General features: G+C 40.2%; 1 protein-coding gene and 1 long non-coding RNA gene across 14 annotated transcripts in view; one reads left to right on the forward strand and one right to left on the reverse strand.

Moving 5' to 3' along the window:
- Positions 1-18,768, forward strand: part of PTK2 (protein tyrosine kinase 2) — a 197,289-nt gene that overhangs the window by 43,792 nt on the left and 134,729 nt on the right. For 4 of the 13 annotated variants that reach the window (XM_081874061.1, XM_081874060.1, XM_081874052.1 and 1 more), the window contains one exon: positions 2,442-2,468. The exons of 2 other annotated variants lie outside the window; for them this stretch is intronic. Coding sequence is in view for 7 of the 11 variants with exons in the window: in XM_081874051.1 (XP_081730177.1) it covers positions 16,396-16,498 (103 nt within the window). In the remaining 4 variants the exon portion in view is untranslated. Of the gene's footprint in view, positions 1-2,441; positions 2,469-16,041; positions 16,499-18,768 lie in introns of those variants that run through there. 7 more of the 13 variants (XM_081874057.1, XM_081874058.1, XM_081874051.1 and 4 more) reach the window with 6 other exon arrangements.
- Positions 2,938-5,478, reverse strand: LOC309349132. The gene is made up of 3 exons (XR_014159745.1): positions 5,071-5,478; positions 3,936-4,124; positions 2,938-3,810 (listed from the first exon to the last, which is right to left on the reverse strand). It is a non-coding gene; the product is annotated as an uncharacterized lncRNA (long non-coding RNA).

Genomic DNA, 18,768 nt, shown 5'->3' on the forward strand with positions numbered 1-18,768 from the left:
CTCATACCAAGAACTGACTTAGTTGGTCTTTAAGGTGCTACTGGAAGGAATTTGTTTTGTTTTGACTATGGCAGACCAACACGGCTACCTATCTGTAACCCCCCTAAGGTTAATCATTCATTTAGCCAAGTTTAATGATGATCAACCGTGTGCGGCTTTCAGACTGTTGTAATACTTGTTAGTATTTTAAACAGGTGTCTTCGTTTACTTTATTGTACCTTATTTGTTAGAATATATAATTTTACTGTTTTAATGATTTAAATAAAATAAAAGAGTTTTTAAAAATGAACCACATCTCTTGTCCCACCTACTTTTGGCCACTAGCCAAAAGTAGAGCCAGTGTGGTGTAGTCGTTAAGAGCGGTAGTCACATAATCTGGGGATCCGGGTTTGCTTCCCCGCTCCTCCACCTGCAGCTGCTGGGTGACCTTGGGCTAGTCACACTTCTTTGAAGTCTCTCAGCCCCACTCACCTCACAGAGTGTTTGTTGTGGGGGAGGAAGGGAAAGGAGATTGTTAGCCGCTTTGAGACTCCTGAAGGGGAGTGAAAGGCGGGTTATCAAATCCAAAGTCGTCGTCTTCTTCTTCTTCTTCTTCTTCTTCTTCTTCCCCCACCCATAAGACACAACCCCAATTTTTCTGGCACCCATTTCTCCCCCAAATAAATGCCCATATATTGTCCTCTTTTTTTGCCTTGAAGAATTTTTTGGGGAAGTCTATTAGAATTATGTTTACATCTATAAATATGCTATAATATGCACTAAATTCGTTTTCATCCTATCTCCCAGAACTACAGTCTAGCTAAAGTCCAAGGCTCTGCAGGGAGGGCTGGGAAACAGATGGCCCTCCAGATGCCATAAATAATGATGATGATGGTGATAGTAGTTTATTATTTGTACCCCACCCATTTGACTGGGTTGCCCCAGCCACTCTGGGCAGCTTCCAGCATATATACAGTAAAAACATAATAAAACATTAAACCTTAAAAAATTTCTCTATACAGTGGTACCTCGGGTTACATACGCTTCAGGTTACATACGCTTCAGGTTACAGACTCCATTAACCCAGAAATAGTGCTTCAGGTTAAGAACTTTGCTTCAGGATGAGAACAGAAATCGTGCTCTGGCGGTGTGGCAGCAGCAGGAGGCCCCATTAGCTAAAGTGGTGCTTCGGGTTAAGAACAGTTTCAGGTTAAGTACAGACCTCCGGAACGAATTAAGTACTTAACCCGAGGTACCACTGTACAGGGTAGCATTCAGATGTCTTCTAAAGGTTATATAGTTACTCATCTCCTTGGCATCTGATGGGAGTGCGTTCCACAGGGTGGGCGCCATTACCCAAAAGGCCCTTGGCCTGGTTCCCTGTAGCTTCAATTCTCGTCAGGAGGCCCTCGGTGCTGGATCTCAGTGTCCAGGCTGAACGATGGGGGTAGAGACCCCATTTGAGTTTGGTGTCAAACTCAGCCAGCATAGCCAGTGGTCAGGGATGATGGGAGTTGCAGGTCGATTGAAAGAACCTCCATTCCCATGCTGTAAGGAGAACTGCTTTTGAAACTGACAAATGGGTCAATTGTTCAAAGTAGCAAATGCATTCAAAAATGTTCTGGAGCCTTTTTGGCTCCTGGCTGCTTTTCTATTCACTACAACTTAACTAACATGTTATATTGGTAAATATTGTGTAACTGCATTTTGAGAGTTGTTTTTATTTCTGGCTGCTATGTGGTTTTCAGCAATAACTGTATATTTTTAGAGGCAGATCTCAGATTGTGTTTGAAATATGATATAGGCTGGAGCTGGGAAGCTTTCAGTTTTTGGTGTAATTATTTTACTTAATTGTTTTTCATTAAAGTTTTATTAGTTTTTACAACATGAAACATTGATTATAAGCCTAACTAAATATATAACAATAGCATTTTCTTGTTGATATGTATTTCTCCATGCTTTCTAACCTTTGATATATCCATGCCAGCTTTTAATGATGATCAAGCTCTTCTCTTATTGTGAATTGGAGAGATGCTGGGGATTAGCAGCTGGAATTCCTGCTGCTAATGTACTTCAAAATTGGCCTTAGAAGTTGCAGAAAAGCTGGATCAGTTTATCAGTTTAGATAATCCACCAAACCATAGGCATCGCTGTCAATGTTTCCCTTTTTTTAAGGGAAATTCCAAATAGGATTCCTCGCAAGAAAAGGGAAAAGTTGACAGCTATGACCATAGGTAGCAACTATATTTCCAAACACAATTGCCAATTATGGCTTCCTAGCTAGTTGTATGCATGGTTTGTCAGTTCGGACATCATAGGGTAGACTAGTGATGGGAATAGACTTTTGAGATTGAAATCTGACCATTTCCAATTTATGTAGCTCAAGAGAATGGCATTGTAAATTAGAAAGATTGCACTGAATGTTATTTACACTAATATATATTTCTTTTTAATTATTGCAGATATTTCCAGACTTTCTTTTTCAGCAGGTAAGGTATTGTTTTAATAATAAATGTTGGCTTTTATAATGATATAATTCTAAAATATGGCCAAGTAAGATGCCTGTAATGTTTTGTATTGCTTGGTGATCATTAATGTATTTTGTAAGCTATATAGTTATGGGGTAAAGAAGTCAGGATTGTTGTATACAGAAGTGTGTAAAAGTCCATAGGGATTTGGTGCTCTGTTTTCAGTACAGTTGTGAAAATAAGGTAAAAGACCCCTGGACTGTTAAGTCCAGTCAAGGGCAACCATGGGGTGCGGCGCTCATCTTGCTTCAGGTCGAGGGAGCCAGTATTTGTCCACAGACAGCTTTCTAGGTTATGTGGTCAGCATGACTACAGTGCTTCTGGCGCAACGGAACACCATGACAGAAGCCAGATCGCATGGAAATGCCATTTACCTTCCCACCACAGCAGTACCTATTTACCTACTTATCTACTGGTGTGCTTTAGAACTGCTAGGTTGGCAGAATCTGGGACAGAGCAACGGGAGCTCACCCTGTCACGCAGATTCGAACTGCCAACCTTCCGATCAGGAAGCCCAAGAGGCTCAGTGGTTTAGACCACAGCGCCACTCACATCCCGGTGAAAATAAGAAGAGGTGTTGATGAGTCAGGATTTTAGGGTAAGGCTTGTAGGAATAAACTACCTTGTGGTATTTATTTTTAAAGTAAGACATTCAGTGTGGTGAATATGGAGATGGTATGGAGTATAGAGGGCTAGCTAAGAGGCATCCCATCCCAACCTTCCTAATTTATTTTTCAGTAGACTTGTATCTATTAAATCACACACAAAAGAACCTGATCCATGCATTTATTTATTTACTGCCACCACCACAAATGACTAGGTTTTCAGTGGGCTCTGACTTTTAAACTAATGGCTCGTGGTTTCCTCAGTCTATCTGTGAAAGCCATCATTTCTTTAGTAGGTGCATTTTGTATTTGGAAAGCTGAACTGAAAACTTTGAGTTTATATGGGAAATACGGAAGGCTTAATGAAAGGCAATGTGACCTTCCGCAAACAGAGCGTCCTGTGTTTATATAAAATAACACACTGTTTTTATTATTACTGAACCACACACTGTTACCTACTAACAATCTCTGAAGTCCTAATGAAACCATAGCCTTTTCAGGAGCTGTGACCCTAAACACCCCTCAGTAGAATGCAATGACAATTTTAGCTGTCTGCCATACTATTTATGCTGCTTACAGGACAATCTTTAAGGTTCTTGCCTCTTAGTGCTGCAATATGGGATCTTGTGTTTTTGTTCAGGTGACTTTTTTTACTTCTGCTTATCCCTCCTTCAAAACTATTTGGTACAGAATTTTGTCTTTAGTATGCAGAATAGGCATCAAGGCAAATTGAAGATTTAAAAAGCAACACTTTAAAACAACAACAGAATATACAACAGCAGCAACAACAACAACAACAACAACAGAATATACCTGATAGCACTATGCAGTAACTGTCTGGAATTGTCTTCGACTCTTTTGTATGTCTGTCTTTTCTGTTCTGAACATTTCCATTACAATACATCTCTACTCTGTGGGGAAGCATTGTAGCAGTGGACTTTTCCAGTGCTCCTTGGTCATAGTGTGCAGCTAACAATCGGATTAAATATAGATTCTGTTGTTCTTGTCGTTGCTGGAAGATAAAGGTCACTGTGAACATTTCCTTTCCTCTTTGATTTCATAGTTAAACCTTTTTGTGGGGATGATTAAGTGTGTGCTGTTGAATGTATTACTTGATTAGGTAGTTTGTTAAGCCATCACATAAGGGAGTTATCCTACATTTCTCTAATTCCTATCATAGCTTTGAAGTCTTTGCCACTTACTTTGCTCTTGCTTTTTTAATTGAGGCCAAGAATATGAGACTTGAGGATTTGAGAGTGCAAATCACTGGAGGCGTCTGAGGGCAACTTGTTAAATTTTTATCACTTTAGAGCTGGATTGAAGGCTGCGCTCCAGCACTTTATTTGTAAGTCCTCTAGGCCAGACATCTTGTAGCATATACATAAATAAATGTTTTAATTGATTTTTTAAATAAAAAAATTGAGCATCTAACTCAGTTTTTGTAGATGTGGTTGATGTTTGAGATATGGTAGATAAATTCATTAAATCCCATGGTTGACTTTGCTTCCCTCGTCATCTGGGTGTTTTTCCCATTTTCCCCATTTCCCACCATTATTAAATTGTTTTGTGCAGTATTAAGAGGGAGGTTGAAGTATTATGGTTTCTGATTTCAATTGAATAAATATCAATGCTACTTGTATACTTCTATATTTGTATGGATCATTGATATATGAAATATTGGGAAATTTAATTTAATTTGTAAATTAAAAAAGTAGTGTTGTGACTCAGGTAAGTGTCAAATAGATATGATAGCATTGTTGCCATTTTAGCAATGAGAACCTGAATGAATCTACCTGGCTGTGCTGTACTGTTCAATGCAAAGGGATCAGTGCACAAGTTGATAGACTGGAAGCCTGCGAAATGCTTTTTCTTTGCATGGAATTTTTTGGTAAGACTTGAAAATAAGAATCTAATTCTACTTTAGCAAGTTCAGAAATTGTTATATAGAACTTATGCACCTTGCACTGCTCTCTTTCTCTAAGCCACCAGCATTATATGTGTGTGGAATTTCTGTTTCCCTCATTCATCCTGTTGTAGTTTACTCTTCTGATTCCCTTCCTCAACAGTAGATGACCTATAGTATTATATCCTGTGGTTGCCTGGCAACCTCAGAGCATGCACTTATGACCATAGACTTACAAGAGTAGACTGACACACAATGCCCAGATTCAGAGTTGACTTGGAATTTTAATTTGATGCATGTATCTTCTTTTGCCTTTTGAAAAGCAAATCTATGGAGGCAAAGGCTTCTGTGTTGTACGTTCAGTTGAGTGCTAGATTTGGGGTGGGAAGAATTCTGAAGCGTCAATTTAAATATAATTACTTTTACAGCAGCCTTTCAGTCAGAGTTTTGTTTTGCTAGCCATAACAGAAAGTGTTCCTATACAGGTGAGGGTGAGTGTACTATATTCTACTATAGTGTTTATAACCTTTGAGGGTCACACTGCATTTTTATAAAAGAGAAAATCAGGTGGGTGGATTGCAGAAATGATTGCAGTAGTACAGATGAAAGTGTTTTATTTTTGCTTTAACCCACCACTACCACATGGGACGCGGGTGGCGCTGTGGTTTAAATCACAGAGCCTAGGACTTGCCGACCATAAGGTCGGCGGTTTGAATCCCTGCGATGGGGTGAGCTCCCGCAGCTCGGTCCCTGCTCCTGCCAACCTAGCAGTTCAAAAGCACATCAAAGTGCAAGTAGATAAATAGGTACCATTCCGACGGGAAGGTAAACAGCGTTTTTGTGTGCTGCTCTGGTTTGCCAGAAGCGGCTTAGTCATGCTGGCCACATAACCCGGAAGCTGTATGCCGGCTCCCTCGGCCAATAAAGCGAGATGAGCGCCGCAACCCCAGAGTCGGTCACGACTGGACCTAATGGTCAGGGGTCCCTTTACCTTTACCACTACCACACCGGGAGCGTTCTCTCTCTCTCTCTCTCTCTCTCACTCACTCTCTCTCTCACACACTCTCTCTCTCTCACACACACACATTAAAAACACATTTCTTGAAAGGCTGGATAATAACAATGGATAACATTTCAGGGTTGCCGTAAAGCAGCTTGCTCTTAGCCGCACCTCTTGTCGCCCTGCTGTATGGCCACAATAATGATGGCCTTAACTCTGCTGCTACCTTTATACATACATACATACATACATACATACATACATACATACATATATATATTTGGGTGGGGGGCATTACTACTGGCTACTGTAAAGGGAGCTTAAGGATGCAAAAATATTATTTGCATGCTTAATTTTGCTGACAACCCCTCAGCTGGCTGTCGCTTTGTTTATTGATGACTGGTGAGGTATAGTTGTTAGACTGCTGGACCAGGACTGTTGAGACCCAGCTTCAGATCTCCACTCAGATGTAAACCTCTCACCCAATTTACTTGGGCTTCTCACTCGTTAGAATGCTGCACTGAGCTCCTTGGTGAAAAGCTGGAATATAAGTGTAATAAATACTGATTTTCCAGTCATAAATTTTAAAATTGATCTGATAATTTTCTGAAAGTATGTATTTTTTATAACTGGCATTTCTATTTTATTTTTCCTTGTGCTATCTCTGTCATTCCTTTTAAATCATATGAGTAGGTTATGGGCCTGCATGCAGGTCCACTTCTGTCCATTATTATTTTTTACTGAACATCATCTAGGTGTTTAGGCACTTCTAAATATTGTACATTTGTTTTCCTTCTGTGTTGAAATAAACCATGCAAAGTCATCTGCATTTAATTCATGGGTCCTTTTTTTTTTAAGGAGGAAAAAGGTAATTTCTGTATGTGGCTTTCATCTTCTGGAAGAACATCAACATTTAGTTTAAAAGAGAATTAACTTACCAATTTTGAGGGAGATTTCTGTCTGCTAGACAGAGCTAGCCAAACTGAACACTTGCATGGACATCTGTTTGCAATCTTGTGCTTGTGAAAAGTGCCTTAGGGGTATTCACTGATAACAAGCAGTTAATGGCAGGGTTCTATGTTTCATCCTGATTATTGGTTTTTGGCACCATGCTAGGGGGCATTAGTTGGTTGCTGATGTTTACAGGCAAGAATACTATCTACTAGATAACACTTTGTAAATGCTGCTAAGATCTGACCATGGTTGATGTGACACTACAACTCAGGATACAACAGTCAGGAAAGCCATAATACTAGTAAAGGTAAAAGGACCCCTGACCATTAGGTCCAGTCGTGACCGACTCTGGGGTTGCGGCGCTCATCTTGCTTTATTGGCCGAGGGAGCCGGCGTCCAGCTTCCAGGTCATGTGGCCAGCATGACTAAGCCGCTTCTGGTGAACCAGAGCAGCGCACGAAACTGCCGTTTACCTTCCCACCGGAGCAGTACCTATTTATCTACTTGCGCTTTGACGTGCTTTCGAACTGTAAGGTTGGCAGGAGCAGGGACCGAGCAACGGGAGTAGCTCTCTTTTAAAAACCACCACCACCACCACCACCACCACCACACAAACCTTTGATAGTTTTATGATGTGCATTACAAATCTAGACTTTCCATTATTTTATTATTCAATTTGCTGCTTTTTAGAGCCTAAATTGTATTTATTTTAAAAAAAAGGTTTTCTATGCATTGCATGTACATTATCTAGTTGTATAGACTTTAAACTTGCTCTTATCTGAGGCCCTTTTTTGTGTGCCCCCTCCATGAGAAGTCTGGCGGGTAGCAATGTGAGAATGGGCGTTTTCTGCAGTGGCTTCCCATTTGTGGAATGCTCTCCCCAGGGAGGCTCAACCTAAAACATGTTGCTTTAAAAAAAAAGAAGGAGGAGAAGAGGAAGAAGAAGAAGAAGAAGAAGAAGAAGAAGAAGAAGAAGAAGAAGAAGAAGAAAGCATCACCATGCCCCAGGAAAGTGTTGCAGCTATTTGAAAATGATCCAAAATGACTTCTGATGATAATTGCAAAGGTTACCATCAGTTTGGCTCTCTTTTTTTTGAAGCGTTGCAAGATTCATTAAATGATATTCATTGCAGCATCCTAGACCAGGACAGTCACCACAGTTGTCATTTGAGCTCAGGTGAACCTTTGTGTGGCTAGGGCAGCCATTAGGCAAGAAGTTGCTTGGATTTCCCATGGCTGCTTCAGAGGCTCCTTCTGCCGGCAAGCGGGAGAATACGGAGTATGCCTGCCTGTGGAATAAGATGACTGTTTTGGTGTCTGTTCCCAGTCTGATTAGCACAGAATTGCCTATATTATAAGAGAACCACAAGGGGTTGTGGTTATTCTGGATGTCAACCATTTTTGGCAGGGAACCTGAAATGTTGCGGTAAACTGTAGCTTTTCTCTAGCACTCTGCTGGCTTTTTGTTCGTTTTATATTATTGTTCCAGCAAGAATAGGTGTGGAAATATTAGTACACACTGTTAAAATGTCTGTATCTGACAAAACATTCATATCTGAATTAAATTTGTGATATCCAACAGCAAATTGTGAACTTTTCCTTCCCTTTGAAAGTTCTCTTATCCTTTTATGCTTACTAAGAAATAGGTTTCATTAAAGACACTGGGGCTTGCTTCTGAGTAAACTTGTGAACTACTGCTAGTAAATGAACTAAAACAGGTATGTTTACATGATTTTTAATGCACCTGCTACAGGTCTTAATTGTGTGTAACTAAAAATAAATCAGATTGAATATGTTGTTCTTTTTTAAAAAAGAAATAGTGGTGAAAAGGTAAAGTTTTCTGCCCTTTTCTAAGGAAGCCTCCTCTTAATTTATACTTTTGTCTGATTTCCTGCAACCATCACAAGGCTCTGTTATAGAAGCTTTTGCTCTAATGGGTTTTGTGAGTCCTCAAATTTCTGCTCTTAGAGATTTAATGAGGGAGAGGTGGGTGGATGCTATACCATCTGTTAATGATTCTGCTTGGTGAACATATTTTACCTCGGGGCCTGGTTACTGACAAGAGGCCAGAACCCAGAATGGCTCTGTAAAGTAATCAGTTGTCTACTGTCTACCTCAATTCTGCTGGGCATATTCAGTAACTGTGAGCCTGTGAGACACCAGCTGTTGTCATCCACTTTTAAAGGGTTTATGAGGTCCCCCTATTAAAACAGTTGCAAAATGCTTCTCAAGTTTCATTTGAGAACCCAATTTGTCTTTGAAAGTCCAAAATACAGAACATGGTAATTTAGTCATTTACCTGTGCTAAGAATGGATCATGGTTTGTGACCTGTGAGGATTTGACTTGTGCATTGTGCTGCACAGAACAAACATGATTAATCTGCTTGCCATGATTCAGTTAAACAGTGCTGGTATCATGAAAAGAGAGGAAATGAAGGCGAGGCTCTCTGCTGTTATCGGGATTCGCCTCATATGTAGTCTTTAATAAAAACTGGGTACCAATTTTTATTTTTTCCTCTCTTCTCCAAGCAGAAATTGCACAGAACCTGTTTTTCATGTCTCCAGTCCTAATACAGTATTCCTTTTGTGGATCACAGTCAGTAAGTATATGTCTGTGGTTTTGAAAATGTGTTGAACTTTAACAGTGAATTAAGTATTTAACCATTCACTGTTAAATACTTCATTCTGGTGATCCACAAGTTAGAATCATGAGTAGCTTAACTTTTCAAGTGTCATTATGCATTTCCTTCTAAAGCATTAATCTTTCATTAATGGATAGTCATACTGTGGTGAAAGGATGATGGACTTTTTCAGTCAGGATGAAGTAGGAGAAACACAGTGGTAGGTTTAATCACATTTGAAAATGTGAAATGGAATTCCTGCTGTATTTTTTTTTAAGGATCAGTATGGGATAACCCGGTAGCAAAATCTAGAAGTGTGTAAAATTCAGACACTCTGGGATAGTTTCAGACTGAGGAAAAAGGTTTAAAAGGGGTGAAGGCAGTGAAGATGACCTTTTGCTCCAAAGGCAAAGCTCAACATGGGAGACTTACCTTTTTGTGCAAATTGTGGGTAAGAGGCTGAGGCTGTAAAAGCTTGCCTTTTGCAAGATCAGCTAGCTTTGGCAGCACTGTGGATATGAGGGAAATGCGATGAAGTGATGTAAAGAATAGCAAGAGAGAGGCCAGCTGCAGGGTGCTTTAGTAATGGTGGCTTAGAAGGCAGAGATATCTTCACAGAGGAAGGAGGAGAGATCAAGGAATGCAGGGAATAACTGTAGCATTGCTCAGACTGTAGTTTCACAATCTGTTTTGAGACAGAATGGCTGCAATTCAGAATAGCAGTAGACCTGTAACCTTACTACCTTAGTTAGGTTTAGTGCTGGAATACAAGGTTGTGGGGGCATGGAATTAGGGCATGAATTGAGGGGTCCTCAAAACTTTTGTAATACCCCCCCTGCTCAAAAGTGAGATTTTATTCCAGGTGGGCCTTTGATAGCTCCAGAGACCAGAAATGTGTTTGCATTATGAACAGCTTTACTGCCATTAACCCTCTTTTTTGAATGGGACATGTTCATAGTTTTGCAGAGAACAAGTGCTTCAGATTATTAAGTTAGTGTTTTCCTGACGTGCTTCTATACATAACCTCCGCCAGGCACAACTTAACTTTCAACCCTCAGAAGAACTCCTAAGTCATCCTTTCTCAACCTTGGGTGCCCATATGTTGTTAAACTACAACTCCTATCATGCTTGATCACTAGTTCTGCTAGCCAGGGATTATGGGGGTTGTAGTCCAACAGCATCTGGGGAACCCAGTGTTGAGAAAGGCTCCCCTAAGGTGTTTAGAACCTGAAACATGTATCTTAATACAATGCAAATTTTTTACAGTCACTCAAAATACAACTTCAAAACAAATATTAACAAGTGATTAAAAGCTTGGTAAAATAATAATGTATTATTCAACTCGAACCTATCTCACATAAATTTTGTGAGGATAGAGTGCAAGAGTACCATGTGTGCCCCCTTGGATTCCTCTGGGGGAAAAGCCTGGGATGCCAAAGTGATAAGTGAGTTTTCTGAGCAGGCATTAATATCACGTCACAAGCTTTTGTTTTTTGTGTGTGTGTTTTTTTTAAAAATCAATTGAGTGATTGTTGCTTACCATAAAATATAATAACTGGTGGAATGTGGTAATGATGCTTGACATATAGTGTGTGTCGAATGGATAGAGCATGTCACAAATAATTTTGGTAATCCTTACAACTGTTCTGTAACATAGCTTAATATTATCCCCATCTTGCAGTGGGAGTGAGGTACTGAGACTTGGAGAATAGTCACTTGTCTAACCCACCTAGGGAGGGTTGGGGAACATGGAGGGTAACTGGATGGAGTGAAGGAAGGAGAAGCAGCAAGAATGGAATCCATATGAGTCACTTCATGTGGTGCTCTGGATTAGGAAAATTGATCAATGCTTCTCTGAAGCATGCTTATAAAGGAAAAAGAAATGATTGCCGCCTCAGAGGAGTAGATTTGCTATATTTATCTTTCATGCAAGTTATTTAAGGAAGCATGTGGTGTCTTAGTTCAGTTTTTTTCTTCACCTTTTCTATAAACCAAAAAGTGAGACACTTTGACTTCATTTGATTAAGGAGAAACTTATTCCGTAGCTGTGGGATTTTGTATTGCTATCAGTGACAGTATAGCTGGTGCCAAAGTCTAGATAAAAACCTTACCTTAAAAGAAATGTCTGAGCCCCTTTTTCTTGACCCCAGTCCAGCACCCTTTCCAGCCACTTCCTTCATTCTTAATGAATTGTACATGTCATGCTGTAGTGGGTCGTGGTCAATATTTGTTTAAATAGTTTTTATTTATTTTAAATATTTTTAGGTCTTATTTTGTGTTTCATTTGTGTATTCCTTATTTATTGTAAGCTGCCGAGAGAACTTCATTACAAATGTTATACATACATAAATAAATGAATGCTGTAAATTGAAGATTTTATATTTCAGTGAACCACATATATAGTAGGGAGAGCCTTGTAATTAAATTCTTTTCAAGGTGCAAGAAGCATTCTGTTTACCAGTTGCATTTTTTTAGTATATGGATTCCATCTGTGTTTCTTTCTAGATATTTGGTCTTCCCTGTAGTATTCATGGTTGTCAAAAAGTGGCCTTTTGGAGCTTCATAGAGAGGTGAGAGTTCAGAAGAAGCGAGAGAGACTTCCATGACATCCCCCCTTCCTATTCTACCCTGAATGTATGAAGGAATTTCAGGATATCACTTGTTGCTGGAGTGCAGGAAAAATGGTTCTTTCTCAGAGGTGCTTCTGGAATTAAGGGTATTAGCTTTCCAGAGGTCTGATAATCTGTGCTGAAGGGGGAGTATAAAAAACAGCTCTCAGTTAAAACGTGTGAGAGGAAAGATTCAGTTCAAAAAGTGAGACACTAACCTTGATGTTTGGCTTGTATGAAGCCAAAGCATAAAATGGCAATTGCATCTTTGTTGGAATGTAACTTACTCAGGTCAGACATAACATTCAACTGTAGCTTAGTGTTATGAGGATGAACATAGGTGAGCTACAGGTTTGGGTTCTCCGTTCTCATTCACATATGGGGGAGGATGTTTTAAAGCTTCTGGATGTGGTTTCAGACAAACCACCGTCTTCCATTTCCGCTGAGTGGATGGAACACTGGTTTGTTCAAATCACAATTGGTTTAATCAAACCAGGATATTACACCACATTTTGGTTCTAGAGGCTCATAATTGTGTAAAAGAAAACATTTCAATATGTGCAGCTTTCCCTACCTGACAAGCTTTTAACTAATATTATGGGTAAATATATGAAACTGCCTTATACTGACTGAGTCACTGGCCAGTCTCATCCAGTACTGTCTACTCTGGCTGGCAAAAGTTGTCCAAGGTATATGTTGTTCTCTCATTCTTTTGCATCTGACCGTCTTATAGATGCCTTATATTTTGTGTAGTAGTAGAAACTACTGTGCCTATACTGCTGCACTTGTTCTGTTCTTGAAAATTGATGCTGAGAGGATTTTTGTTCATTCTTCACCCTACTTTCCTGCCCTGACTATATGCATAAGGAGATGTCATTTTATGTTGGGGACTCTTTAGGCTTTGAAGGAGCTTTGGTCATTATGCCTGAGCAGTGGGGCAGAACTAATGGTTCAATTGTGCTCTAATTTTTATTTTAAACTGTATTGGAACCCAGTTTTCTAAGTTCTTTTCAAAAGGGCTGAACAGAGCTTGTTGTAGGCATGTCCAGCTGTTCTTGTTGTGAAACTAGTAGCAGTGAGGTGCACCGAGAACAATGTGTGCATGCTTCCCATGTATTTGCTGCAGGTGTTAACTTGGTGTCTGTTCCAAGGAATGCCTCCTTTTGCTTCCCTGTGGATTGCTCTCACAGGCAGGCATGGGAGCAGGACCTCAGACACATAACATAAATTAGGTGTTGGCAGGTTAGAATAATGAGTATGATCCTTCATGTAACCTCTTCCCAAACTGCTGAGGACTTTAAAGATCATGACTAGTGCTTTGAAATTAAACCCAGAAATGCACTGGCAACCAGTGCAATATGTTACAACCCCAACCCACCTCCAGACATCAGTTCAGCATTTCAAACAGCCTTCTGGAGCAAGTAGGTGGAAAAGAGTAGAGTTGTATGTCATCCACATGCTGATGACATTATTGTTAAATTTTGGGGTGGTGTGGTGTTTCTAGCTGAGATGTGACTGAGAAGCTATTTTAATAGCTCACCGTATTGCTACTCTATATCACAGGTGACTGCTTAATAAACTGTAACATTATAACTATTCCCTCTTTTTAAAAAAGAAAGAAAGAATAAAACTTCATGAAAATTAACTTGGATACTGAATGCTAGCCTCATTTAACAAGAATGAAATAAGAAGAAACCCACAAAAACCCACATCCCACTCTTGGTACAGGAAAACACATGTAAGTGGAACAGCTACCAAATAAGAATGTTAGCAAAGACTGAATTTATTAGGGCAATTAGACCAATCAACATGTCACAAGACATCATACAAGCTTTTGAGTTTTCTGGAAATCTTCACCAGACTATATCAGGTATAGCCAGTGTGGGGCCCTCCACATGTTGTTGGTCTACAGTTCTCATCCTCTTTGACTACTGGCATGCTGGTTGAGTCTGAGGGGATTTGGAATCCAACAACATATGGACGGGACAGTTGTTGTTTATAAACTGTGTTGAAAAATAAAAAAGTAACTACCAAACACAAAGCACTGTCTTCCAAGACAGATGCATGTACAGATGTCAAGCCTTGCATGCAGTTATCTCCTGGATGGGACAGTGTTGGCTATCTTGGGGCTGGATGGTAAACAGAACTGGGAAAGGGGGATTGGCACACTGTTGTGTGGCATTTTGGTTGGCCTAATAAGGATGTTGGCATTTACCTAATAGTCCTACATGGCCCTCTTTCAGTTTAATCGGGCTGGGGCAACAGAAACAATCCCACTACCTCTGATTTTAGCATGTTAAGAATTGCCATCAAAGTAGAATACAGAATACTCCACATTTACACGTGTTCAAGGCACGCATGACCGTGGCTGTGTGCATTGCCGCGAGCCCGGAAGTGGCAAGGAAAGGGGCAAAAACAGGCCACAAAGGGCATGAAAATGGCACAAAAACAGCATCTAGCAATCCCCCAAGCCTTTGCAACTGCAATCCCAGGAGCCCTTGCACTGACATTTGAGGCCTGTGGAGAGTTGGAGTTTGATTGAGGAGGTTTGGAGGGTGTTTGCAGACTTTTTCTATGGTGTTCCCAATATACAAATTTACTTAAATGTGTGGTTCCTTGGAATGTAACCCCTGCATCAATGGGGAGCTGCCTGTAGCTGACATCTCCATTTCAGTTAAGCAGAGCACAGTTTGCAACCACATCCAACGTAGTGGCACAGGCAGCCATATTTGCAATGCTGGCTATGAGCTTGACTATGACTTGCAACAATATTGGCTTAGCAGTGGAGTTGGTCATGCTTACTTGTACTTAAATGGAAGCCGATATGCAATACACAAAACAGTATTCTTCAGGGCTAAAGGAGTAATTAAATAATAAAACAGAACACCTGTGTATCTCACAACCTGTTAAATAGAAAGCATTTTCACATTCTGGGAGGGACTCATGAGCCCAGGCACATTGTGGGAGAATGCATTTGGCTAGTAAACAAAGCTGTTTAAATCCAGCAGTTGCTAAAACACTTTCTTGGTATGTGTGTCACTGTGTGAGTGGAAGAGGCAAAATGTATATACCACGTTCTATGTTGTTTGCTGCAATGTGTGTATGTATAAATAGCCAGTTTATCATTGATATTCTGTGCGCCTGTGTGTGTGTGTGTGTGTGCTGAAGGAAACAGAATCTGTTTTCAGTTAACCTTTTGTGGTTGGAGTATAATATGCACAGAACACTCGTATGTATTGACCTTTGCTGAATGCTAGCTTCAAGACGTTTTAAACAATGGCCATACTTGGTGTATAATTTGGGTCACCTTTTTTCTTCCATTGTGTGTACGTGTCTGTGTGTTTTGAGGTATCTTTTCCATTTTTCTAGTAATCCTTTCTTGCAGATAAATTTTGAGAATATTTCAGAACACTTTACAGTACTTAGAAAGTATGAAGTTTGTAATTGGGTTGTCTTTAAATGAAAGATGATTAGAGGTTACATCTCATTGTTTAGTGCAGCCCCCTCCCTCCCCCTCCCCCAATTATTCTTGTTTCATCAGAATAGTTATTTAAAATCAAATGTCAGTGTTGGTAGGCATGGATTTAAAGCTAAACTGGTTGCAGGAGCGGATCTACAGCTATGACCTGGGTCAGGCTTGATTTGCAGCTTAGTCAGTTTTAGAATCTGCTGTCAGTTTTGTAAACAGGAGTCTGCTGGCTGAACTGAACAGAAGGGTGAGATTAGCATATTAATAAGGTTGTTGCTAATCGCCTCTCCTCCCTCCCCTCTCCCTCCCTCCCTTCCTCCTCCGCCTCTCCTGAATGAATCTAGGAATACAGACGCACACAGTCACATTGCTGGCTGGTTGCATTCTGTTTGGTAGCTTGTCCAGGGAAAAGGATGATCTCTGCTTTAAATTGTTGAGGCATGCGAAGACTCCGAAACTGAAATGCATTCTTCACGCTGTCGGAATATATTACTAGAGCAGCACTAAGGAATGGGGTGGTGTGGAGGTGGGTCTTTTCTTGCTTCTACCTTTGCAGCCAAACCTGAAAGGCGCTAAATGTGAGGAGGGTTAGTAGTTGATTTTTCCTGCTTGTGACTACGCTCAAGCGGCTGGCTTCCCAGCCCCCCTGCGGGAGCAAATACTACTGGAGACCTGAATTGGAACATTGTATGCTGGAGCCTGGCGTGATCTCTATACGATTGTGTGTATGTTGTTCTTGGAATTGGCAGGGCAACAGGCCCCGAAACAAGCAGGTGTCATCTATATGGAGAAAAGCGGCTGTAGTCCATTCCCAATATGCTGGGCTAAAGGTACACCAAACTTTAATATGATATATTTTCTGACTTTTGATTCATGCCTCAAAATAAAAGGGGGAAATAAGTTGGTTGGGAGAGAAGGACTGGCATGAAAATGAAAACACAGTGGCTGTATTCCGGCCATGTAATTTTGATGTGGAAGCAGTCAGCTGTGGTGTTTTACCTGACAACCATAAACATTTTACCCTCTAAAGGCAGGGAAACAAATGGTATGAGCATTATTGGTTTTGAATAGTCAGTACTTTTCAGTTTTGATGATCTATTTGAAATGGAGAATTCATCTCCCTCAGTTGCCTGCATGTGTTTGTTTTTTATTATTATTTAAATCTTTTATCAAATGTTATTCATTATTTTTCAGGATAGATTCTACGAATTATTACTAATTTCAGTGGCCAAAACAGGGTGGAAATTTGATGAGTGTGAACAGGATAGAATTTTTATGCAGAACTACTGCATTGGTTACCTTTTTAAAAGCTGTGGTAAACGTGACAGGGAAGTGCTTTATAGCTGCCACAATCAGACAGGATCTGACTTGAAATTCAGGTTGAGCAATAAAGCAGTTCCAAGTATAGAACTCTCCCTACGGGGTGTATTTTTAGTGGGTTTTAAAGGCAGCAACATTTTTTGCACCCTTGCCCTTTAGTGCACTGTCATGTAAGGTCCGGGTGCCTGTACTGTACATTTTAAGGTAAAATTATAAAGGACAAAGTAGCCCTCCCCCCACAAAAAGGTTTAATTTTGTAATGAAAAGTAGTGCAAGATGACCTCTTTCTTTATGGTGGTAGTGATTCACCTGAACAGGTCACCTATAGTATCCAGCTGGGCTATGAGCCAACCATTACCCTGCTCCCTGCCAAAGGGTAGCTGGAGTATTGCAATGCTCAGTTCATTACATGACCGGAGGCAGTTCGTGACCGCTACTCTGTGAAGGAAGGTTTTTAATCTGCTGTCACATTATGAGTTGTCAGCTGTGCCATAGCTTATGGTGGAGCACTGAGTCTGGTTTTAACCTCTGACATCTCCTGTCCAAGATTCTTGGATGGCAGATCTGAGAGACAGCTATCTGAGAACTTGGTTTTCCATTGCCAGTCAATGTGTCTTACTTACCCCCCTTTTCCTCAAAGGAGTTGCATATATTCTCCTCCCCCCCCCCTTTACCTCACAAGGGTGTTGTGAATAATGATTATTATGAGAGATTTGAATCCAGGCCTCCTGAGTCCTATACCACACTTGCTCTTATGGGTACCAGATTGTTTTATTATATCAGGGGTAGCCATCCTCCTCTGGTTGTTGGGGATTCCCATTAGCCTCAGCCAGCATGTTCAGTGTTTATGCGAGTTTGGAGCCCAACGACAGGTGGAGGGTGCCATGTTGGGTTAGATGAACCACTGATTGGACAGTATATATGGCAGCTTCTTAGATAATTATCTCCAAACTAGTTGTGAAACCTTCTTCCCAGTGAAATATAAGTCCAGAATTCTTGAATAGTTTCCTCTGGATATGTGCAATGTATTTCCTATGAATTTTCTTTAGAATTCTCCTGCTATGTGCACCTTCATCTTGGTGAGCTGTAAATGTAAAGTAAAGCACAGCATTTCTGTTACTTTTGGATCCCAATTCAATATTTCCTGTTTTATGAAGGGCATATTTGCTAAGTTAAATAAGGCAATGGCAACTTTCAATTTTGAAGGCACAAATGCACTGAATGCTGTTCGCTTATATAAAATTAATGCTACATGTATTTTTGATGAGATTTCTTAAAAATAGTTTCACATAAAGGATACACTTGGAGCCTTGTGTCAGGCTTACATTAGAATGTGGGGCTATTCAGTTAGATTACAGAGGAGTTAGTCCCTTAGCTGCTTTTATATTCCTCATCTGTTGAATAAAACTCAAGGGTAAAGATGCTGCTCTTCATGTCTGTGATGTCTAGTTTAATATCAAACCTCCTACATTTTATCAGTACTGGATACTTCAGGGATAATATCCAGGAAGCCATAGGATACTTGCAGAGTTACATAACTCTCATAGGCACTTTGCAAGTTATAGAAATCAGATACCCTGAAGCCAGAGTGCATTGATGGACCCAGACACTGTTTAGGATAAGAAGAATACCGATAAGTAGTCCTATTCTTCACTATCATTGTGATCTCATTTCAGAGTAATTTTATAACTGTTACTCAGCTTTATAATTGAAGCAGTGGACATGGTTAACTTCAAGCCATTCTGTCCAGCTATTGTTGGACAATGTATGTATTGGGGAG

This window comes from Podarcis erhardii (genome assembly GCF_964252035.2).
Source record: "Podarcis erhardii genome assembly, chromosome: 8".
Taxonomy (NCBI): domain Eukaryota; kingdom Metazoa; phylum Chordata; class Lepidosauria; order Squamata; family Lacertidae; genus Podarcis; species Podarcis erhardii.